The sequence below is a fragment of the Pleurodeles waltl genome, chromosome 5 (genome assembly GCF_031143425.1).
Source record: "Pleurodeles waltl isolate 20211129_DDA chromosome 5, aPleWal1.hap1.20221129, whole genome shotgun sequence".
Taxonomy (NCBI): domain Eukaryota; kingdom Metazoa; phylum Chordata; class Amphibia; order Caudata; family Salamandridae; genus Pleurodeles; species Pleurodeles waltl.
The window spans coordinates 1,849,998,896-1,850,024,820 of NC_090444.1; the positions used below are offsets into that span (position 1 = coordinate 1,849,998,896).

The 25,925-nt window shown below is 44.2% G+C and overlaps 1 protein-coding gene across 2 annotated transcripts in view; it reads left to right on the forward strand.

Annotated features, from left to right (window-relative positions):
- DAAM2 (dishevelled associated activator of morphogenesis 2) overlaps window positions 1–25,925 on the forward strand; it is a 517,936-nt gene that overhangs the window by 344,982 nt on the left and 147,029 nt on the right. For both annotated transcript variants that reach the window (XM_069236334.1, XM_069236335.1), the window contains exons 7-12: window positions 3,653–3,763; window positions 7,313–7,416; window positions 11,980–12,046; window positions 16,475–16,592; window positions 21,675–21,813; window positions 23,675–23,733. In XM_069236334.1, coding sequence (XP_069092435.1) covers window positions 3,653–3,763; window positions 7,313–7,416; window positions 11,980–12,046; window positions 16,475–16,592; window positions 21,675–21,813; window positions 23,675–23,733 — 598 coding nt within the window. The remainder of the gene's footprint in view (window positions 1–3,652; window positions 3,764–7,312; window positions 7,417–11,979; window positions 12,047–16,474; window positions 16,593–21,674; window positions 21,814–23,674; window positions 23,734–25,925) is intronic.

Here is a 25,925-nt window from a genome sequence, read left to right on the forward strand (position 1 = left end):
AGTGCCTTTGTAAATATGTTCACCATGTACTGCAATGCAAATACTCACACGAGGTGGAATGATACACTCAACAGCCAGTAGCATGAGGTGAGAGAGAAGTCCTGCTCTGGGAAGAGCCAAAGTCCACTCTATATTTAATAGAATGAGTAAGAATGGGTCTTGCAGCTAGCTCTCAAGCCAGACCTAAAACAGAACACTTTGTGCTGGTAACCCATATATTGAAAATAATTAAAGGTAGACTCTGATTGCTCCAATAGCACAAACCCAGTTACTCTGGGGCACAATGTGCATAAGGGCAGCATGCAATGGAGTCTGTCCATTACCAGCATGAGATATGCACAAGGCCGGCTCTACTACAGCATGCACGGGTATGAGCGCTTCTTGTCAAGCGCAGAAGACGATGACAACGAAGTACATTGCGAAAGGAAGGAAGGGGAAGTCTGAGTCTGGCCAGGTGGTGAGTAATCTTGTCGATGTGCTTCTCATGCCCTGAGCGGGACTCAACTAACACCAAGCCTAAATAAGTGGGGTTTCAGACATTTCTGAACCCCTTGTAATTGGGTTCAGATCCCAGATTGGGGTTAGGGGCTTTCCGCAGCCTCAGGCCTTGAGCCGCCATTGCAGTCAGTAGGATGATACTTGAACACATTAATTATCAGTCAACAGAGCGTCGCAGGAGATCCTGGAAGGGCAGACAACCACAAACACTTCTAGACGTCTAGACCAAACTGAGACATCCTTCTGACAGACGGCAACAGGCTGAATACTAGAACACCTCTCCTGGGCAGTAACTCAGGGGCATATTCCAGGCTGCCCCTGTTTTTTGCTCACCGTGCCACTCCCGACAGTGACCAACCCATGCAGATCGGTTTTGGTCCAGCTCCGAAATGGACGGTCCAGCCGAACGGATAGTTGACGCCTCTGCACAAAAGACAAGTGTGTAATTTCCACATGGGAGAGTCTGGTCTTGTACTGTTTACATTCCAAAAGTACTTAGAGGTTTAAGTGTCTAATGCAGTGGTTCCCAACCTTTTGACTTCTGTGGACCCCCACTTTATCATTACTGGAGCCCGGGGACCCACACTGAGTTTTTATTGGAATCCGGGGACCCGCCCACTGAGTCATTACTGGAAGCTGGGGACCTAATCTGTTAATATTATTTAGTTTTTTAAGCAGTCGCGGACCCCCTGAGGAGGCTTCGCGGACCCCCAGGGATCCCCGGACCACAGGTTGGGAACCACTGGTCTAATGCATTCCTTCCATTGAGCTCTCAGGAAGTCAGCCAGGGAGCACCAACCACTACAGAAATGCAATAAAACTGAACTAACCAAACAAAGTATAAACAGGAGACTACAGTATACTGCCACAAGAAGGGATCGGTACCAGTGTTTGATTCTTAAATTGTCATATTTTTGTTTACTTTGTAAAACAAAATGCTGTTTTTTTTATGATACTTTACTAATAGAGCTATGGTGGGGTGAGAAATTAGTGAAAAAGTGAGAGTGTGAGGATGTGTGATAGTGGATGAGGGTGCGAGAGTGACACAGGGGGCTGGAGCAGACGGAAGGGAGACCTGGCCAATGGCAAGCGGAATGAAGGGGCGTCAGCGGGGGCCGAACGCGCAGGGGTTGGTCAGCAGGTTATAGACTTTCAAATTCAGTTGTGCAGGCTATAAGTAAATGGAGCAAGTGTTACCTGATATATAAACATCTTTTTTATTTGTGTGCAATTATTTTGAATTTTTTCTCATCTTTATTAAGGAGCTCCTACACAAAATATTTGGTTTGGGAGCCATTAGTCCTTGTGGGATACATTAGGCCTGAACTTGACCCCTTCGATTTGATGAGTTGCTGAGTCATTCACTAACATGAACTGGAGCTCCACCTGTGCCTGGTTCTCTTAGGATTGGCTGATCCCACCTGATGTTGTAGCCGACTTGTTGCTGTCCAGACAGCACTATTGAGAAATGCTGCGCACACCGAAGCAAAATATCAGTGGATGCGCAGATTAATTGCAGACAATATTGACTCTGCATATTAATGCTATTAATCATTTTGCAGATCTAGGGGATCATTCAGAGTTTGGTGGAGTGGGAGCGAAGCCATACATTTCTATTGGTCCTCCATGGTCCTGTCCTGCCAAAGTCCCAATCCCTTGGCAGGATCCCTGGATTTACACCGGCAAAGCCTCAGTTGGCTCAGCTTGCGTAAAGCCCTGGCCCTGTGCCAGTCTGCCACTCGCCCACCAGGTCATAGCGGCACTCACCCTATGTCGGGCAATTATCACTAATATTCCATTCTTAGGATCGTCTTGGAAGGCATGCGCCATCCGAGACATGGCGGTCCTGAGTAGGGGAAACAGCCAAAGGCCCCCAAGTGCAGGGAGACAACACTCCCTGCATCAACATTTCTTTTGTTTTTGAGGACACACTCCAACTTTGGTATTTTGTTTTCAGACGGCAAAAAAGTTTTGCAGGGTGGGCGCATCAAGCATTGCAGATGCTCAGCAGAGGATGAGCGCCTTCAGTGAAGCCGCCACAGCTTAGAGATGTATGGCGGTTCCCCTGTACCGGGGAGCGGAGGCCATAGTCTCCGCTTGATCTGAAAGGGCGGTGGGCCTCAGGCCAGCTCCTGCGTGACCCCATTATCTTCTTTTTGTGGTGATGATGTCACTGTGCCTTTGTTTTTGAGCTGCAAGTCCCTAAGATCTGTAATAAATTTAATTTTCAAATTTAATATGAAAACGTAATTTCAGTGTGTTTATTACGACGGAGTAGGAACAAGACTCACTGTTTTCCGATCACTTTAATGAAGTACTTTAGTCTGTACACCAGGGGGCGTGAGTAGGTGGAGTTGACCAATGGTTGGAGGATTGAAGGGACGTCAGCGGGTGCTGAGAGCGCGGAGGTTGGTCAGCGAGTTGCAGACTTTCAAAACTACAAGTAAATGAAACAAGGCATACCTGGTATTTAAAACTGATTTGCATTTTTGTGCAATTTATGTTTAATTTCCACTCATATTTTATGAGCAAGATTTGGTTTTGGGGTCATTAGCTCAGTGTACAAAAAGCATTCTTGCATTTGTACTCTTAAGCAGATGGGTTTTATTGTTTGCCTCATAGTTCTACCACTCTTTATGTTACTGCTATATTTTGTATGGTTTTGTAAACCAAAAGTAATATAAATTTAAAAAGAAGAGACTTACTCAAATGGTTTCAGGAGTAAGACATGCTTACACATGAAGGACGCTATTTTTCCCTAAGTAAGAATGTCTGACTCTTAACAATTCATTCACAAAGCTTTTCCAATGGAAGAAATGCCCTTGTGAACTAAAAAACTTTTTATCCATGAGTAGGCATGTCTAACTTCTGGAGAGTAATTCACAACATTTTCTACACATGGAGAACAGTTTTGTGAATCACAAAACGATTTTTATAAGTGAGCATGGCACCTATCTGAGCTTGGAGCACGACATAAAATACTCACAGATAAAATATTCTTGAATCAGGCCTGGAAATTCAGTAATAATTCACACATGAAAGAAGGACAAGGCCCAACTATTCATTGTAGAAGCTTTGTGAATGGGCTGTTGGGTCTGCAGGGGAAGAGCTGCTTTGCTGACCTTTTCAACAGGTATAACTCCTTGCATTTCAGACGCTGCTGAACGAGTTGGACCGAAGTTTGGGAAAATATCGCGAAGAGGTGAATCTGAAGACCGCCATCATGTCTTTCATCAACGCCGTGCTTAACGCCGGTGCGGGTGAGGTGAGTTACTGACCTCTGAGGGTTGGCGCAACTAGCTCCCCCCCTCATCTGTACTTATTACTCGAGTCAGGAAGCAGCCAATAGGCTTGGCCATAAATGTCTCCCGTAGTTGTCCCATCGGTTGCTTGAGATGGGGGGGTGCCGACAGGCTTGCAGTTCTCAAGCTGTGTAGCGGGGTGGCTACGGGCGGGGAACTCAGGATTAGGCAGCGGGCTGCAGGACAGAGAACACATGCGCTTCCGCGGTCTTGTGGGCGTTACTTTGTTCAGTTGCTGGTTCTTGGCAGCCATTTGACAGCCTGATTTGACCCGTTCCAGGTCTAAGAACAGGGCGTATGCGCAGTGTTCTGACAAAGAGATAACACATGCGACCTTAACTGGAATGGACAGAAGATGCTAAAAATGGAAAAGAGGCTATGCTAGACAAATGTTTGCTGTCACAGGGCACCCCCTTGGGAGCAGCAACTCTAACTTGGCTAAAAGATTGAGGCGGGACCCTCACATCGCTTTCTTTAAGGGCTTTTAGTGGAAAATACCAGCTTGTGGGTGTGCGACAGCGCACTTGGCCTCCAGTTTGGATACTGAAATAGCACTTCTTGCTTGGCGACTAGAGTTTACAAGAAGACGTGGAGTAAAAGAAGCAAGAACATAAAAGGAACATTGTAAAACTCTAAAAATGCATTTAGTAAGCACAATGCAGCTTGAGAGCCCCGCAAGCTTTATAGCGCCTTTTGTTCTTTTTCACCTTAGAGCCTCTTTAGTGATCATGGTCCCTCGAGACATCAGCCAAACAGGTCTTGAGATCACAGCATAAACATACATGAACATCACTGTCTTTGCGGAGATGGTGATATGAACAGCCGGAAAGCCTTGCAGACATTTATGAGAAACATATAGTAGGCATATATATTTATTTATTTTGTAGCGCCTACCAGAACCCTAAGGGGTAGCAGAGCACTTTACATAGATACTTGGGTACACAGTGTCATCAACATCAAAAACATACCTACAGAAAGTATGAAATAGCCAAAATAAGTTGGAAACAAGGAACGCCGACCAGCAATAAAAGGGTTTAATATGTGCGTACACCCGACTTCCGTTACCCCAAGGTTTACCCTATCAATGATGATAAAATAGAATGGTGGTAGATGGAAGCTTATCGGAAGAGTTTAGTTTCCTCTTTGAACCACTTCCCGGAAACTAAGGGCCTGAGTCAGATCTTGGCGGAGGGGATTACTCCGTCACAAACATGAGGGATATCCCATCTGCTGTGTTACAGTTCCATTATAGCCTATGGAGATCATAATATGGCGGACAGGATATTCGTCACGTTAGTGACCCCTGTGCCAAGATCTGAATCAGGCCCTAGTTTCAGGTTATTTAAAGCTGCATCTTTCATTGTCCTCTGAATTTAACATTACATATCCCCAAAAGTACAGGTTGGCCCTCTTCTTTGTGGCCCTGCTCATGTGCTGGACTGGTGGGTCCGCCATTTGTAATTTGTTTCACTTGAGGGGTTGTATTTCTCCAGATTCCTTCAAGCAGTTCCAAGGTCATGCGGACGGTTCATGATACTCTAGAATGGCCTAGACTCCTTCCCAAGAGTACATACCAATGCAATGCTATTGAGGGACCGCCTGAAAGTTATCCTCAAATGGCAAGCCTTAGCCGTTGAGTGTGTCCGGTAGTAATAAACAATGCTGTCCGTAAACAACTTTGCAAGACCTCGGACCTCGGAACCTAACCTCAGAGCGATCATGCTGCAGCAACCACCTCTGTCCGTGTCTCTTACCTGGATCGCGTGTATTGATGTACTGTGCATTCGTCTCAAAGTGGTGCGCAGTGGTTGAGTGGGACTAGGTTTTTTAGAATAAAAAAAAGATGGTGGCTGATGCTTCAAGTGTTGGCTTTGAGACTAGCACCTAAGATCTCTCCCCTTTGGGTGCGGCTTGGTTCTCTGGAAGGAGATGTTATTCATTGGCTATTCTGTTCCCTCTGTAACCACATCTCCTCACTTCTAATCCTGGCTTCTTCCCTTGAACACTTTCTTGTGGGTCTATCATTTGACATACCTGAGCGTCATTCTCTCAATCAGGCGAGACCCAAAAAAACAAGATAATGTGGAGGAACACGGTCTCAGTCCCTTCTGTGAATCAGGTCTGTCCACCTCTACTGGGCTCTTCCCAGTTGGAGAATGTACATGTTCGATGCATATCACGCCTTAGCACTTCAAGATGAAGATTCCGTGTTCCTGCCGGAAACAGCCAGCCACAAGAACCAATGTCACATGTGTATTTATGGATGCGTTTTCTTTCGCTTGCTGTCACTTGCTGTGTATTAAGCTCAGGGTGATGTCACGTAGGAAGTATGGCGTGATTGGTGGAAGTGGAAGACAGCATCCAATCATGTGGGGGGTTGCAGCGAGTCCCATGTTCTTCATCGCGACCCTTATTTGCAGTCAATGGCAGTTGATATCGAGCTCGAACAGTTCTGTCTGTAGTCGTTTCTGAGATTCATATGGTTGGATTGGTCAGGGCTGACCTTTATCATGTGTGCCTTAGCGATTATTCCATGAAGAACACTTTTAGTATGTTATTGTCCTTACTAATGGGGCTTCCTCGGCAGGGCTGCGGAGCCCTGCACCATACAATGGCACGTTTTAGATGCAAATTATCTCAATACGTCAATCGGATGGGTTAGGTGTCTTGATAACTATGAAGTGTAAGAACCACGTGTTGCAAGAAAATAGATCACTAGTGGTTTTATCAGCTATCACTATACAAACACTCTGAAAACAGTAATAGATTTTGATTAGATCTCCCTTCCCCTTTTGCTGGGTGTGTTGGAACTATTTTTAAAATTGAGCACAATCAGAAAGATGGAAGTGTCACCAGTTTTAGTTAAGGGTCCACAATATTCAAACAATCCAGTTTGCAATGGAATCTTAAATCTAACTTGTCCCCTCCTTCAGAAGAACCTCTGGATCCTGAGAAGATAGGCGGTGACAGGAGGCCACCAAGGTCAGGATATGCCATTTTCATCTCATGGGCTGCTTCGTGGCGCGAGGCGCCCTGAAGGGAAAGGAAGGCTGCATGTGGAGCACTTTGGGTGGAAAGTGAAGCCTGTGACCTTCCAATCCTCTGACGCCCGCCATGCCCACTGATCCCTTATCCCAAGTAGACAAGTCAGAAGAAAGCTGGTAAAATGCAAAGTGCAACTCAAGTTTATAGCGCCTCAAATCATAGGTTTTTTCACAATGGCCAAAGCAGTGTAAAAGAGAGCTCCTCTTGGAATGGAGATCCAGAGAAAGCTGGATTAGATGAGATGCAATTAAATAAATTGTAAAACTGGGAGTCATGGCAGCAGTAAGCGCCTTATCCCTTGGCGGCTTGATGAGCGCAGGTACATTGTGGGTATTGAAAGACGGTAAACTATGACTACCTGTAGCCGAGACAAGATTGGCGAACCCATGCTGGTTTGAGGGACACATTGACCGAAGGTCCTTTAGCGCCACCGACCCTTTGATGCTGTTGCTTTTCTGTCTTTGAAGGATAATCTTGAATTCCGATTGCACCTCCGGTATGAATTTCTGATGTTGGGAATCCAGCCGGTGATTGACAAGCTGCGAAGTCATGAAAACGCGATACTAGACAGGTGAGGCGAGCGAGAGGACCCTGTTGGTTTTGTTCATGGTGAGTAGTACTGTTGGTGACGTCATCCTTCTGTACAGAAGGGCTTTGCTGCAGCAGGGTCTACAAAGGTGAGGTGCTCAAATCAGTGAAGTCCTCATTTTCATCATAGCGAGACTTTTCAGTGGAAATACATCAAGAGATCCAAATCTTATTTATGTAAAGCATAGAGTATGTGTGTACAAGTACGGCCAGTTGTACCAGCTAGCCCTTCTGGTCGTAACATATTACTATAAGCATTATACCGCACACTTTATGCTACCTCCATCTACACGGCACTACGTTTCTTTACGTACTATCTTATGGTGATTCTCAATCGGTCCATGTGTGAGGGCGCGAGTAGTAGAATGCCTTCATTGTGTAAGTGTAACTTGTAAGTCTCTGTATGTAACTGAGTCAAACAGTGAGGAGTTGCAGAATTGTACATGCAAAAATGTCACTTTTGACTCCCGAATGTGTGCCAGCTGCACAGTTTCTCTGTGGTCGCGACACCTCGGAGTGTGAATATAGGAGTTGGAGTCGACAGCGCAAATAGCACGAACGCTAATGTGGGTATTGACAATAAATTGCAATGTGGTTTCCGCCACGCTTAGCACTTCTAAACTTACCACTTACGGGCAGAGAATAAGTGTTGCTTTAAGTATGAGTACATACATGCAATGCGGTGCATTAAGTAAGAGTACATGCATGCTTAGCCATGCATTAAGAATGAGTACAGGCATGCAGCAGTGGTGCTTTAAGTATAAATACTTGCATGCTTAGTCATGATTAAGAATGAGCACTGGCATGCAACAGTGGTGCATTAGGTATGAGTACATGCATGCTTAGCCATGGATTAAGAATGAGTACAGGCATGCAGCAGTGGTGCTTTAAGTATAAATACTTGCATGCTTAGTCTTGCATTAAGAATGAGCACTAGCATGCAACAGTGGTGCATTAGGTATGAGTACATGCATACTTAGCCATGCATTAAGAATAAGTACAGACATGCAGCAGGGGTGCATTAGGCACAAGTACTCTCATGCTTAGCTGTGCATTAAAAATGAGTACAGGCATGCAGCAGAGGTGCATTAGGCACGAGTACTTGCATGCTTAGCTGTGCATTAAGAATGAGTACATGCATGCAGCAGTTACATGCATGCAGCAGTGTTGCATTAGGCACGAGTACTCTAATGCTTAGCTGCGCATTAAGTATGAGCACAGGCATGCAGCAGGGGTGCATTAGGCATGAGTACTTGGATGCTTAGCTGTGCAGTGCATTAAGAATGAGCACAGCCTTGCAACAGTGGTGCATTAGGTTTGAGTACATGCCTGCAACTGTAGTGAAATAAGAATGAGTACAGGCATGTAACAGTGGTGCATTAGGTATGAGTACGTGCATGCAATGTGGTGCATTAAGAATGAGTGCAGGCATGCAACAGTGGTGCATTAGGTATGAGTACATGCATGCAATGTGCTGCATTAAAAATGAGTGCAGGCATGCAAGAGTGGTGCATTAGGTATGAGTTAATGCATGCAACCACAGTATATGGGCGTGTAACAGTGGTGTATTAGGTATGAGTAAATGCTTGCAACCATAGTACATTAAGAAAGTACAGGCGTGTAACAGTGGTGTATGACGTATGATTAAATGCATGCAACATTGATGCATTAGATATGAATACATGCATGCAACAGCGGTGCATTAAATGTGCATAAAAAGTGAGTACAGTGATGCAAGAGTGGTGCATTAGGTACGCGTCAATGCATGCAATGTGCTGCATTAAAAACGTATGGGTGTGTAACAGTGATGTATAAGTATAAGTAGATGCTTGCAACCATAGTACATTAAGAAAGTACAGGCGTGTAACAGTGGTGTATGATGTATGAATACATGCATGCAACATTGATACATTAGGTATGAATACATGCATGCAATAGCGGTGCATTAAGACTGAATACAGGCATGCAAGAGTGGTGCATTAGGTATGAGTCCGTGCATGCAATGTGCTTCATTAAAAAAGGATGGGCGTGTAATAGTGGTGTATAAGTATAAGTAGATGCTTGCAACCATGGTGCATTAAGAAGCTACAGGTGTGTAACAGTGGTGTATGGCGTATGAGTACACGCATGCAACAGTGATGCATTAGGTATAATTACATGCATGCAATAGCTGTGCATTAAGAATGACTACAGGCATGCAACAGTGGTGCATTTGGTATGGATACATGCGTGCAACCACAGTGCATTAAAAAGTATGGGTGTGTAACAGTGGTGTATTAAGTATGCATTAGTGAGTGCAACCACAGTGCATTTAGAGAGTACAGGGGTGTAACAGTGGTGGATGACATATGAGTACAGGTATGCAACAGTGAAGCACTAGGCATGAGTACATGCATGCAACAGGGGTGCATTATGAATACATGTATGCAATAGTCATGCATTAGGAATGAGTACATGCATGCAACAGCCCCATTCGTGCATGGAGGTGCAGGGGAAACAAAATTTGTGAATGGAAAATGATTTTGCACATGAACAAAAAAAGAAGAACAGCGATTTATCAGAGTAAGCGAAGCATACGCCTTCATATACTGAATCCACCGGTGTAGAGTTAGCGCCAAGAAGTGTCATGCAGAGACACTGTGTCGGAGGTGGCTTTCCGTCCGCCAAAGTCATAATCACCCCCACTGTGTCAAAGGTGGCTTTCCTTGACAGATCAGGTCCCAGCAGGAATTTACCACAGATGTTAGGTGTGTGCACCAACATTAAACAAGATTTTGGCTCTTTTCAAATTCATACCAGTAATGTCTCCTTTCAGATATGTAAATGCCTTTCTTTCATCTGCATGATTATTTATGTTCTCCCCTTGGAGTGATATTTTATATTTATACTTCAAAGAAAAAAATCCAAGTGACAAAGTTTCAGTGTTTACCATCTGCACTTCAGACGTTATATTTTGCACCACAACACTTGAAACCACATGTCAGTTTTGTTTCACTGTTTACATATTTTATTTTATATCATCAAATGTTGGCAACATATACCTCCTGTGTCAATGTTTTCTGTTTAGTTTGTACATTTTTTCATGTGAAAGCATCAACATCTTGACCAGATAAACCAGCTTTTGATGTGTTTTTTAAATGTTTCACTTTTTCATTTTAAAACATCAGACTATTGGCTATGTGAACTATCTTACAGTTTATTTTTAATTTTCAAACATCGAGTGGTGGCTCTGTACAGCACCTTTCAGTGTTAATATCCACAACCTTTTAGCTTCATAGATGTTAATAGATAAAGGTATTGCAATTGTATCAGTTACAACAGTTTCTGGCACCTACAAACTTTGAATGACTTTCTCTCTAAATACTAAACATTCATAGCTGCGAAAAAGACACGCATCTTATCCTTTCTGAGCTGTGAATGGACACGCATCTTATCCTTTCTGAGCTGTGAATAGACACGCATCTTTCCTTTCTGAGCTGTGAATAGACACGCATCTTATCCTTTCTGAGCTGTGAATAGACACGCATCTTATCCTTTCTGAGCTCTGAATAGACACGCATCTTATCCTTTCTGAGCTCTGAATAGACACGCATCTTATCCTTTCTGAGCTCTGAATAGATAAGCATCTTATCCTTTCTGAGCTCTGAATAGACACGCATCTTTACCTTTCTGAGCTCTGAATAGACACGCATCTTATCCTTTCTGAGCTGTGAATAGACACGCATCTTTACCTTTCTGAGCATTGAATGACGTGCATCTTTCCTTTCTGAGCTCTGAATAGTCACGCATCTTTTCCTTTCTGAGCTGTAAACAGACAGATATTTTTTCCTTTCTGAGCTGCGAGTAGAGACTCATCTTTTCCTTTCTGAGCTTTGAGTTTACATGCATCTTTTCCTTTCTGAGCTGTGATGGCACACATCTTTTTCCTTCTGAGCTTTGAGTTTACATGCTTCTTTTGCTTTCTGAGATGTGAATAGACACAGTACCTTCCTTTCGGAGCTGTGAATAGACATGCACCTTTCCTTTCTGAGCTTCTAGTAGACTTGCATCTTTCCTTTCTGAGCTGTGAATGACACACATATTTTTTCTTTCTGAGCTGGGAGTAGACAAGTATTTTTTCCTTTCTGAGCTGTGATTAGACACACATCTTTTCCTTTCTGAGCTGTGTTTAGACACTTATCTTTCCTTTCTGAGCTGCGAATGGCACTCATCTTTTCCCTTCTGAATTAGGAATGACATGCATCTTTTCCTTTCTGAGCTGTGAATGGTACGCATCTTTTTCTTTCTGAGCTGTGAGTAGACACGCATCTTTTCCTTTCTGAGCTGTGAATGGCCTGCATCTTTTTCTTTCTGAGCTTTGAGTTTACATGCATCTTTTCCTTTCTGAGCTGTGAATGGTACGCATCTTTTCCTTTCTGAGCTGCGAATGGCACGCATCTTTCAGCTTCTGAATTAGGAATGACACGCATCTTTTACTTTCTGAGATGTGAATGGCATGCATCTTTTCCTTTCTGAGCTGTGAATGACACGCATCTTTTCCTTCCAGGCACTTAGATTTTTTTGAGATGGTGAGGAATGAAGATGACTTGGAACTTGCTAAGCGGTTTGATATGGTAAGTGGGCATTTATCAATATCAGTTAATGTAAATAATATGTATATAAATGATTTCTCTTGCTTTGAAAGTATGTGCAATGATTTACTTAACCTGGCCTCTCAGATTGGAACTGTGGACAGAGGCTGAATCAAATAGTGCAGTTGTGTTTTGCATTTATTGGTTGAAAGAAGCCAGGCTGTCTGAAGGAAGATGGAAAGTTAAAAACACTACATCAGTTACAGAGTCACCCAGGGAATGAGCGTGAAATTCTCAGCAGATTCAATGGGGCAGGAAAAACTGAGGTTCAGGGCCTTTCAGAAGGAGTGGCTGAATATATCAAATTTTAGCTACTATTACTTTGTACATTTTAAAAAAAATGTTTTCAAGTTTTCTATGTTTATAAAAATGAGTTAAAATTAGCATAGAGTTTGCAAAGTTTTAAAATATAGGTGGAAATCCCCACCAAAACTGAGAATTCTCCTGCAAAAGGTTTTAGTGGGATAATCCCCTTGTAACATAGGTTTTTGAACATTTTGAAACAAAAAATGTTGGTGCTAGAATTCTTCTGTGAAGTTCATAAACTTTGCAGCTTTGCAAAGTGGAAATGTTGAATATGTCTCACAACTTTCCTGACAGAATGAAAAACTTTGCTCACCCTTCTGTGCCGAGCAGCAGTGTTTTTGAGGGAAATGTTTAATATGCTGTATCTCAGGCTTAGAATAACACCTTCCAGAGTCGGGGCGTCCAGAGGAAAAAAGAGCTGAGTTGCACACAACTCTTGGATTGGATTGTACTGTGGGGTTTGTTTTCAGAGCAGTTATGTATAGTTTTTGTGATGGATGTGCGAGGGTGTGGGTAAATGTCAATAATAAAATGAGGAATTCGTAGAGCGCCCTATAGTACACCCTGGACTAGACTGAATACTTCTGCATTGTAGAAGGTGGGACTGGTCAGAAAAAAGAACGTATGGGTGGAAAACTCAAGAGCCTCCTCAAAATGGCAGCAGGCTAATCAGCTGACAACTGGGATTTTTATTGAGTCTTGTCGGAAGGTGAGGCGGAGTGAATCCTGTGGTTGCGGGGCAAGTGCTAACACTCAAAGTTTACAGGGACATGTCTGATGGAAGGTAGAATATGAGCTCTGGGAAGTTAATTAGAGGCTATGATCTATGGTAGTGGCTGGAGGACTCCCTAGTATGGGCCTAGATCTCCAAGCAAACTCTCTCAGTCTCTAAGCTACTCGGGGCGTTACGAGTGTGGCAGTCTTATGACCGCCACACTCACGGTGGCAGTCAGGACCACCGGAGATGCAGCAGTCCGACCACCACATTACAGCCCTGGCGGTCCTTCCACCAGCTCCGCCAGGATCATGGATCTTGGTGGTCTGGGGGTGGCGGAGATCGTAATCCGCCAGGGCAGCGCTGCCCCACGCATTATGACCTTGCTCTCTGCCAGCCTTTACATGACGGTGACAATGCCATGAAAAGGCTGGCGGACAACAGATGCAAGGGGCCGCAGGGGAGCCCCTGCACAGCCCATGCAGGGGCCCCCCACCCAGCACCATCGCAGTTTTTACTCTCTGCTTTGCAGACTGTGAACATTGTGAGGGAGTGCTGCTGGCCACTGCATTGCCACCGGCTCAATTATGAGCCGGAGACAATGCTGTAGCCTGTTTCGCGCTAAGCCAGAGGGCAGAAACTTAGGTTTCCACCTGCCGACCTAGCAGGAAACTCATAATACCTCCGACGGGAGGTCGCTGCATAGGCGGCGGCGGCCACCCTGTCGGGAGCTTGGGGCACAGGCTTTCCGGTCTGCCAAACTCATATTGACCCCCTCGGTGTCTCCTTTTTCTTGACCAGATGTGCTGGTTCCTGGATGGCACATAGTGTGGCACCACCGCCTGCATCTTTTTATGCATCTTACAAAGAACGTTGCATTCAATCCTTGTGTCTGCCGGAAGCCCATGACATGCTTCAGGGCCAGCTTTATATGTCAACGTGCTCATTTGTTCAAGCATATTTTGACCATCTGGTTTTCTGGCTTTTAGAATCTGAAGATTGCCTTCTTCAGACCCTGCTTTAAATGATGATGTTGTAGTCCAGGTTTTCCATTACTACGGTGAATGATGAGTTGGTACGTCTGATCGCATCAGCTTTCCTTTTTTTATGTACTCATTGGTGACACTCTGATTCGCCTGTGACTGGAGAGGATTGTATCAGGGCCGTTTAGCACAACACTTCCAGACCGGCCTTCGACATGTCCTCTGTGAATGAATCAAAACTGGCTCAAATCAAATTATTTGAAAAATAGTTGACTCTCCTACTCTAGCTGACTTCAGTCATTCCTGGTCCTCTGCAGGCCCATCACCGGGTCTCGTACTAATCTTCACAGTTTCATGTAAAATATCAGGAGCTGGGTGAAGGGCACCAGGGGAAAGTGGTTGTCAGGAGAGGGGTGTAGCTTGAATACAGTAGAGCCAGTAAGGACCACGCCGGACACAGATGTCAAGGGCATGTCATGGTGACTCTAAGGCAGCGGGGAAGGGAAAAGTAGAGCGGCTTGTGATGGTCATAGGCTTGTAAGTAAGAGGCGGGATTAGAGTGACTACATCGCTCCGGGTCATTACCGACACTTCTCCAGTGCAGAGCATTCACCTGGTAATCACAAGGGAAGAAAAAGGCTTATTGGTCCAGTAAGCCTGGGTAGTGCTATCTTACCAGGGTGCGGTGAGGGGGCCAATGATGAAGCATCCACATTACGTGGTGTGACCACCTCATCCAATAACGTTTAAGCTCATAATCGGAATTACCACTTAGAGGAATCATTGAATTTGCAATGTGCGCTACAGATGGGCTTCAACCCTGTGCTGTGTTTGGGGGACAGAGTTGTGGTATGAAATCACTCTATCACCATCTGCATCCATGATTTTCCTTTTTCCTGCAAGTTCTCTCCCACCACCAAATAGCTTTCGGAAAGGGCGCCATTCCTAGCTGCTCTGTCTGGTTTCGTTCAAGCAGCTGGGAGCCTTATGTGCTAATGAGGAAGCATTACATCTTTCTACTGGCTCCTGCCAAACGCCTTCCTCCGGTTGTTGTTCCAGTGCTTCATCAGAAACATGGCTGAACGTCAGCATCTCGTCCTGAGAGCGGTGCACGTGTTGGCACCAATCTCCCTTCCCTTGGTCTGTTTCATTGAACGGTGGCTACTCCAGGAAGTGGAAATGCACCTTCAGAGCACGGAGCCAGGGACTCCAAGCCAACTGAGTTGGTGAGGAACTTACTGGATTCTGATTATCCAACATCCCAGATACACAATGTAATCCTAAACACACGCAATGGGAAGGCACACATCGAGCAGCCCCGGCGCCCGCGTTGACGGGAGATGGGGGCAGCTGGAAGGTAGTGGTACGCATGAGCCATGAACAGGAAGTCCAAGTCTTCCTTCTGGCTCATCATGCCGCCATCTTGTCTGCAGATGGACCAGCTGCTGATTCAAGTCATGTGATGTTTGGACTGAACTGACCCCACAAGTCAACAAGTGGTGAATGCCATGTGTTTCCCTCTCGGCTGAGTTTAAATGTCTAACTAACGCATTGGGACTGGGTCACTTACCCGCAGGATGTAGAGCAGTCCGTGCAATACACTCTGCGTTCAAGTGTTAGATATATGATGGGTTCTAGGAACCACGAGAGGGGGAGTTTTTATATTTACATCACTTTGTTGTCAAAGCAGCAGAGTGCAATACGTAGAGGGTAAGTAAAATATATGAACATGTGTGTCCTTTGATGCTATGAAGGGTGCTGGCATCATGCAATACCATGAGACCGAATGGTCAGAGCCTTTGTAAATATTACTACAACCCAGAAATGACATTATATACCACTTTTGTTCTGCTTTTTATATTATACAAATTTCTTCCTATAGAAAATTAGTTTTATCAGCAGTAAATTGAATACCATGGTGTACTATGTGTTGGCCTCGTGTAAAAAGAATCCATATAATAAATTGTACCATTCGTTAGTCAATGAGTGGCGTGAACTGCTGAGGGCACAAAATGCTGAGATAATACCCAGTGGAATTAACAATAAACCTAGCTTAATCTGATTGAATAGGGATTATCAAACCACAAGAAGAAATTAAGAAATTCAGTGAGAAGCAAACCAGAGACTGAAACTCAGTTTAAGAGATTTCCATTGCTTGAAGTCAGTAATTTATTCAGAGTTGTCAGTTTTGAAACAGCTATGTGTGTACAATAACAATCAAAGCTATATATGTAATTTGACACTAATTAAAAAGTGCGCATGTGTATTTTCAGGATATTTGATGATTGTCAAGAGTGAGTATGTTTAAAAGGAGGCCTTGTGCCGGTACGTGCCCATGAGTGAACAACAGGCTGTCCTACATGTTTCGGAAAGTTGACCTGTGGGTTCTGCTCTTGTCTTCTTCAGGTTCATATTGACACCAAGAGTGCCACACAGATGTTTGACATTATAAAGCGGAAGCTGAAGCACACAGATGCCTACCCCTATTTATTGTCGGTGTTGCAGCACTGTTTGCAGATTCCTTGTGAGTACGACCACGCAGTGGGTTTCTGCTCCACGACAATGTCGTGGATAATCTTCTCATATTTTCCAATTATCGTGGAGTCAAATCCAGGGAGGATACGACAAGTAATCGTAGGCTGAAATTAAAACTAAGGATTAAATAGTACGCTTTTTCTCTTCCTGGGGTTTACATTTAAACTGTGGGTGGATATTCAACAATTTGAACTTTAATGTTCTGGTGAAGAGCAGTGCTTTAAAATCTAGAAGTGCAGGTACTCACTATTAAGAGCATCTGTTTGCCCCTGCGAAGTGCCATTTAAGGCACTGGTGAAGAGGACAGACTGTCTGGATATAAGGAACAGTTTGTCATCACCATTTGCAAGCCTCTTTTCAATCTGGTCACTTTGCTGAGTTTTGAACTCAAACTCAAATGTCTCCTGAGAATACAGGGTGGTTGGACAAATTATCAAATTGCAAATAGCAGGAGATATTGGAAATAAAATATTGTGATACAAAAATATCCTGATACAAGGATGTCACTGTCAACATTTTTTTTTTTAGGTAATATAGTTTAAAAAATATTGTTTTTATTATCGTTTTCAGTAAAATAGTTGTAAAAATATAGTTTTTCAATTATTTTAATCTATTTTAGTTCATATAATAATTTTGTATTACTATTGTTATTTATTAAATATAGTTTGTAAATTGTAAGTTAATCAGAATTATTTAATAGTAATTTATAGTGTCATAGCAGGTTGTTTGGTTTGTAGGAGGATAGGGTGAGAAGTTAATTAAGGGATAATTATTATTCAATTAATAATTTGTAATTTATTATGTGATATTAATCATGTAAACCATTTAATACTAATGTATTTTAGTTATATTGTAGGTGTTGGTTACTAGATTTGTAGCTGTATAGGGTGGGGAGTTAATTAAGTAATAATTAAATGTTAATTATTAATTTAGAATTTGTTATTTAATTGAGTATCATTAAGGAAATTGTGAACTACGTATATATTTTAGTTATAAATTAGGTGCAGGTTCTTAGATTTGTAGGAATATAGGGCGGGAGTTAAGTAATAATTAATTAGTAATCAATGATTAATTAAATATTTTATTGATTATTATTTATGTAAATTGTCTACTATTTATATATTTTAGTTATATTGTTGGTGCAGGTCACTGGGTTTGTAGGGAGTATAAGGTGGGAAGTTGAGTAATAATTAACAATTAATTATTAATTGTTAATTATGTAATTTATTAACAATGTTGTAAATTGTGGTATACTTTTTTATTTTTGTTTATTTTAAGTTTGGGCTGCTAGGTTTGTAGGGGTATCGTGTGCGAAGTTAATTAAGCAATAAATTACAATTCTTATTGATAGTTGTGTCATTGATTATTAATTATGTAAATGTTTTCATTGTTTTTAACAAATTAAAAATAAATATATATATATTTGATATTAATTAATAATGTTTCTCTTAAGATTTAAATATTCTTTTCTAAATTAATAGGGCTATTCAAATATGTAATGTTTTGAAGTGAAGTACCTTCCCGAGTATTGCTGACACTTGAGTGGGAATAGTAAACTTAATCCCTCCGAAGTCCAACGCTTTCCCTACTGTTGCACAGACTGGAATGGGAATAGTAAATCTTACCCTTCTGAAGTCCAACACTTTCCCTACTATTGCACTCTTTGGAGTGGGAATAGTAGATATAAGCCCTCCAAGGTTTAACGCTTTCTCTACTGTTTTTTACACTGGGGTGGGAATAGTACATTTAACCCCTCCAAAGTCCAGGACTGTCCCTACTGTTGCAATGACTGAAGTAGAAATCGAACCTCTCCGAAGTACAACACTTTCCCTACATTACCAATGACTGGAGTAGAAATAGTTAATGTAAAGCCCTCCGAAGTGTAATGCTTTCCTTACTGTTGTGCGGAGTGAAATGCGAATAGTAACTTTAACCCTCTCCGAAGGGCTGCGTTTTCTCTACTGCTGCATATCCGTCTGAGTTGTGACGCAGTAACCTGTCCACCAATATCTAAATCAGGCCCGAGTCTCTTGCAGTCTGGTCACTTGGACTCTTGAACGCTCAGGCACTTGTTCCATGGCCTGCTTCTTTTGTGTTCTCCGGTGAGTGGCCTTTCTTCTCAGAGGAACCCCAAATCTGTGTGGTGTCTTTTGTCAAGCTTCCTTTCTGCCTGTGACCTTACGGCTGGGATGCCCGCACCTTTAGTTCTGCCCCTCGTGTTGATTGTCTTATTGTCTCCACCACAAGGGTGAATCTCTGCGCATGTTCTCTGCTTCTTGGCCTTGTGTGGTTTTCCATTGGGAAGCTTCAAAGATTGTGCTGACAGTTGCATGATTCAAGACACATTGCTTCCTCTTCTCTTTCCAAGCGAGCAGAGAGGCTCAGCTGGAATCAGCTTCCATTATCCTGATGTTAACAGGACAAGGAATGCACCACTACTCGAACTTGGTTCTAATCCAGCCACATACGTTATCACGAGCTCTGGATAATTTAATGCATTAATCATAGCTGATAAAACATGGAGAGCCGCTGACGGAAGACATTATGACTTACTCATTGGAAGGTAAGACCACGTCGGCGGCATTCCACGGACTTCAGTGTCCGTAAACTATGCAGGTCAGTGACCTGGGCTCCTCTCTCTTGGGAAAGCTGCTGGACTCCAGATCCACAGAGGATGTGATTTTACCTCGTTTCACCTCAAGCGGTAACCACCATCCAGATGTTCCTCTTGTACGTGGTTGGTTTTTAAATGTTCACGACTGGAGGTAGACGGGACACAAGTTAAGGATCATCAAGATGTTCTGACTGAAGGTCCCATGTGAAAACAGGTTCTAAATAACTTCATGTTTGTTGTCTACTGAACACCAGAAGGTAACTAATCAATGAAGAGGCCTCTAGAACTGGCTTAGGAGTGTTATGCTGCTTGTTAAGATGGATGTTGTGTTACTTGGGCAAGTTTACTCAACACTGCTCACCTTCAGAACATCCGTATTCCTCTTCCCTCCTACCTGCCTTCTTGGGAGGGATGAAACCTGGAGGTCATGTTGGAGTATGACCTCCCTTTTGGTCATCAATGGATCAACTTTGTAAATAGTTTATTCATTCACACACAGCGCCCTTTCTGTCTCACAGACCGCATTGCTTGATGCTGTTGTAAAGTCTTGTCTTAGCAACGTCTGTGGTACGTACTTTAGTCTCTGATCCAGGACGATCAAATACGAGAGTGAACCCATAAGCCTGCTGCTCACCTGTTCTTCAGTCCTACGTGCTCCAACTCCTTCAAACCAGCCCTGAGTACTTGAGTCCCCTTTACGATCAGTCGGTTCTGCAGAGTCCAGTGCATCCAGTGGTGATTCCAGATAGACCTCAAGTCTGTGCCACCTTTATGGGCTTTGGAGAAAGATATCTCTGATCCACCAGTGAAAACAACCTGCCTGCTACTGTGTAAAGAGTAAATGTGTCCCAAAAGTTCTCCCAGGTGCAAGAGTCCAATATCCCTCCACATCTGTGACTCACAATTCTCCTTCTACTCTGTCCCAGCACCGCCTCTGCCGTGTGGAGCACGCATGAGAATTGCTTACAAGCAGCCAGAAACTCACATTGAAATAAGATAAAACATTGTAATCTTAGAGACCTGAGTGCCACACATTGTACTCAGTTCTCGCGGCCAGAGGCCTCCTTCCTGCAGACATCCAACGAAGAGGTATCCACACAGTTCAGATGTTCTGGGTCTTTCCTTCAGGATCATTGCCTCATGGTCTTTGTCTCTCCTCAGTTGTAGACAGTGGTTTCCTTTGTGTCTTATCAAGGTTAACTCAAACATGCCTGCCCTCTTCAAATGCAAGCAACTCTCAGACTGAAGGAACAAAGTCATCCCTTTCATGTTATCTCTTGATGGCCAGGAAACCCTTTCGTGGAGAGATCCTTGTGGGCACGGCGTGGTGGGTGAATCCAGTTCATATGCCTCTCAAGCATCCCCGAAACCCCACATCTAGTTATTTTGAATCTTTGTGCCTGGCGTCCACTCGCTGCCAGCCTCCAGTCACCCTTGGTGTTCAGGTGACCAGTCAGCCTGTCTTCAGGGGTCAACGGGAGATCTCTTCCCACCACTGACAAGGTCAGTCTTTAGCAGAAGAGAGAGGGAAAGATGAGCCCCTGCAGTGAACTTTAGTGGTGTCAGATACAAACGTGGCTCCCACTGGATCAGGAATGAGTCTTCGTCCTCATGGCATGCCCAACACATAGAGACACTGGTCCCAAGAGATCGCGTCTAGAGGGTGGGTGCATCATGCAGTCTGGCGTTGATTTCTAATTTATGCTCAAACCTTCCTCTCACCCAGGCCACGTGACTCTGAAGCATGGATTTTATTAGACTCTTCTAATGCAAGAATTCTAAATATTGGAATAGAGGAAAATGATGACCTAGGAGCCAAGCTCCTCTAGAGATGCATTATATGTTGCACTGTATGTACTAGTGAATGAGACTTGTCAATGCCTTACATCGAATGTGTCACGTAACTTTAGCTGATAACCCATGGCTTAACAAAAGGGCCTGATTTATTGTATACAAGGGACAATGCAAAGCCGGGGAGAATCCACCAGCTGACTTTCCTCCATCTAAGGGGCGGGATAGTGCAAGAAAATCAGCCTGTAGATTAGCATTCCTCCAGAAATCTGTGATTTGTCATTGATGTCCAACTCTAAATCAGGCCCCCTGGGAACTAGAGTCATGAAAATGGGCGCTTCTGACCCGAAACCCCTGGCTGGGGTGTGAGTGAGCGCCAGGGCTCAGTATGACTGTGACCACCGCAACATCTGCTTGTAAAATGAACCTGACATGATATTGGGGAGGTGAAACTGACCATGAGATTTAATTATCATAATGAATGGAACTGCAATCGAAGACTGGATTGCATTCGGTTGTGTTGGAAGCTGGCCACGGTGTGATGTCATCATTTAACCACCAAGGTGCATGTGGTATTTCCAGTGTGGGGTGCGCAGGCATGTAACATTTGCAGCATGCACCTTTGAACCCCCTTAATTCTGCGGCTTCTTCTAAAATCTCTTGCAGACAAGCGGAACGGGGGTAACTTCCAGCAATGGCAGCTCTTCGACCGGATACTCCAGCAGATCGTCCTTCAGGATGAGCGAGGGGAGGACCCAGACGTGGCGCCGCTGGAGAACTTCAACGTCAGAAATATCATCAAGATGTGAGTGACGTCACCATTCGGCCTAAACGTTATGGATGTGGCTGTGATGGGCGCAGTAGATGTGTGCCAGGGACCTAAGTGTTGCCTCTTTACCACCTGCTGAAGTTTCTACTGCTCTCCTGGCCGATCAAGGCACCCGTAGCGCCAAGAGAGATTGCACTTTGTGTGTAGGAGCTGTGCACTATATTTGGTAAGGGAGGTTTGCGCGCGCCAGAAAAGTTTGAATTGAAACTCTTGGTCAGATTTTTCAACTAATGCTGCGTCGCAATTCACACAAGTGTTTGGCCAGTGCCAGGCATCTATCACAGTTATTGCCGTGCAGTGCACAAGGCTGTGTTGCCAGGTGATGAATATTCATGAACTGGGCCTTGCAAGTGACCCATCGCTACACCAGCTGCACACTTGCTCGACTACATGGGCACAGGCCTGCACGAGACACCTGGCCATGTCCATGCACCCATGTGCCAAGACACCCGGCATTGCAACTCCTGTCTCTGCAGCACCCAGGGGTGTGGGTGCTTCAGAAGCTGCAGGGTGTGGGCGAGGCTAGTGCTGTGAAGGAAGGACAGGCCCTTTTCAGTGCCCCATGTTTTGGCTGTGTGTGATGTTCTTTTCTTAATGGTGTTTTTATACCATTTCCTCTTGCTTGATGTAAGGTCCAGGGTGTGGCTTCACTGTTAAAAACACATCTCTGGGATGCAGACACTTTTATAACACATTGTAAGACACAACATTGAAGACACAGCCGGCATCTGTAGAAACAATCTGTTTCTTGTTTTGGGTTTGGCAGTTCTAAGGTCCAGAATAGCTGGAGACTGCACCCTACACCAATGAATTATTTTATACAGAAAAGAGAACAGTAGGAAATTAAGAAACAAACTTAGGATAGATGTTCTATCATAAACATAACAAAAATCTATTCTGAACATTTAAAGAAATATTCAGGCTTGTCATGATGCTTACAGAAATCTGCACAAGATGTTTCATTGTAAAAAAAAAATATTTTAAAATTATTAACATAATTTCACAAATTTCTGTCAGAACTCGACTCCTCCTGAACATGTTGTGTCGCAGTAAATTAAGGTTGTTTCAAAGTTTTGTGATTGCTAAATACTGCGAACAATGGCCCCATGCACCTCCCTGTACACCATAGGGGCGCTATATCCTGAGCACCACTTCTTGGCGCTTCACTATGCAGCAGTCGTAGCTCGCTGTGGGTGAGAGAGATTTTTTTTTTGCAGTGTTATATAGCGCAAACTCGACACGAAAGTATCGGATCGCTTTACATGAGCAACAGTTACATAACACAAGGACGCATTCATTTTTGCTACGCACGGGGAGTTTAAGGGCCTGATTTCGAGTCTGGCGGATGGGTTGCACCATCACAAATGTGACCGATATTCCATCCCCCATATTACTATTTTCATAGGATATAATGCAATCGAAATACGGCAGTCGGAATATCCGTCACGTTTGTGATAGTGTAACCCCATCAGCCAAACCCTATATCAGGCCCTAAGTGATTTGATCAGGATCACAGGACGCTGAGCCGATGCTGAGACTCGACCCCGGGTCCCCAGCTCTAACGTCGGCAGCTCTGGACGTTACACCACATCCTCTTAGGAGCAGCATTGAGGCTCGTCCTTGTGCACGAGTCCTGCCGTCCGTGGTGTTGTTTTGTGATGCACTACGGAACTGCACAACCAGCAGAGCCTGCTCCCGTACCCCAAAAAATAAAAATGGTCTTTCCCTCCTGAGTTTCCTAGTAGTATGAGTGGCGTGAGGGGAGGGGCTAGTCTTCACCCCGCCCACCTGTGTTTATTCTGTGCTGTGGCTGACATGTTTCATTTTCTCCTTTCAGGTTGGTAAATGAAAATGAAGTGAAACAGTGGCGGGAACAAGCAGAGAAGTTTAGAAAAGGTATTTGTAAGTCCTGCCCTCCTTCCCTTGTGCCTCCAGTGACCAAAGCGGGCCTGTTAGGGGTTTATTCAGCACAGGCCTCTCTTTACCTCACAAACCAGGACATCTGCTCGGCTGGGACTGGCCTAGGCTGCTGCAACAGCTGTTTCATATTCACTGCAGACTGGGTTAAGCAGTATTCTCAACAATTAATGAAAGTATGATTTGGAAACTTCACATAAAAATATGTAATTTTGTAAGTGTTAGTGCTAATAACCAGCCCTGGGAAGTTTCCCGTGTCCATGCGTGATGTACTGCCCCAGTCCAGGTTTTTTCTTTGAATTCTGGGATTTGAAGTTTAGTTTAAAAAAAGAACTACAAGTCCCATAATTGAAATTTTAAAAAACTGGACCGAGACAGCGCATCATGCATGGACCTGGGAAACTTGGCAACTCTGAATAGCTTTTGTATGCAGGGTAACTTCACATGGAAGAGATCCCTGTGCAGGGGCAAATACCTCTCATGGGCCTGGCTTGTTACATGCGTGCACTCAGGCATGAAGTCTTTCTGTGGACGTTATCAGGGCAGACATGTAACGTGCCTTCATTACATTACTAAGCAGGAGTTTACCATTCTTGCACAAGCACATGAGGGTTGGGGCAGCTAAACAGTCCTCAAGCCAAAATGGAATGCAAAGGTGGGGTTCAGAAAGGCAGACGTTTAAGGGTTACTTGAAGGGTGCTGACATGTACCACAAAATATAATTAAATAAATATTTCCGTCAGAGGAAGTTTAAGGCATGGGCAAAGTCGGCGATTGCCAGAGCCCCCACCTTCTAAGGGGCTCCCTGGGAAAATGACATTTCTGTCTGTTCCACATGTGTTTATTTTTCCATCTCAACCTCTAACATTTTATTCAGTATTGTTTGCCTTCACAGGGCTTGAATTAGCAGAAAGTTTGTAATAAAATGCACAGTTGTTCCAAACAGGGATCCCTATAATCTTCCTGGACCCAGGCCCCCCAAATCCTTAATATGACACTGGCTTCTGTTTCACTGTACTGGAAGCTGATTCAGGCAATCGATAAGGATTTATAGAGAGTGAGGGTCTCAGGCGCTGGAGTTGCTTGCTGCTTCGCGGTGCTCTGTTCTTTCGAACAGACGTCTTCAGTCCCTTCCTGAATTCTCAGAGCGATGCAGGGTTCCTGAGGTGCAGGGGACGGTTGCCAAGCTGCGGCTGCAAGGTGAGAGAAGGAGCGTCCTCCGCTGTTGGATCAGCAGTTCCAGCGGGTGTCTGCGAGGAAGAGGGAGGCAGATCGCTGTTGGATCAGCAGTTCCAGCGGGTGTCTGCGAGGAAGAGGGAGGCAGATCGCAGGTGTCTTGTCGGTTGGTGGAGGGTTGTTCATTTGTTGATGTATGCTGGTCCTTCTTTACGCAGGGCTTTGTATGCGTGAGTGAGCATCTTGAAATGGCATCACTTCTAATTCGCAGCAGAGCAAGGTCACGTCTTGATTGAATTAATTGAAATTCAGATGTTGGCCATCAAACTTCAGTAGCTGACATAAGACATTAGGTGAACTATCATTAAAAATAAACTTGAACAATGAACGCTGCAGGGAGAGAAGTCATGCCAGTTCTGATTTCTTCTACTTCCATAGTTCCTGGCTGCTGCTCTCTCCAGCTGAGCATTGGGTGATGGAGGACAAAACCGTTACAAAATGTAAAATAGTGGGGCCCCCGGCGGAATGTGGTGATGGGCCACAGTGTCTCAAATCTAACAGATATTTATTGGCCTGGGGCTGAGGGGGGTTAAAGTGTGGGGCACCTGAGGGGTTGGGACCCCCTCACCTACAGGGGCTGCAAGGACCTGTGTTAATCCCCTGGGACCAAGAATTTGTGTACCTGCATGCCCCAGTCTGGAAGGAAGAGAGGGGAAGGGAAACAGAAAAAGATAATGAATTCACAACTTCTTGTTCATATGTAGAGAACCAGAACAGCTTCATGGTGCTTCAAGAATTTATTTATTTACTATTCATTTTTATAAAGCACAACTCAGTCGAATAGGTCTTGGCAAGGGGTGCAAGAGAGCAATAAATGGGGTTGGATTACCCTCCTACTCAGAAGCAGTTAGTATAGCCTTAGAGCCCGGTGTAGCAGGCTGTGCCGGCCATTAAAGGCCCGCTCCAGCATAAAAGGCCCGAACTGAGGGTGAGGG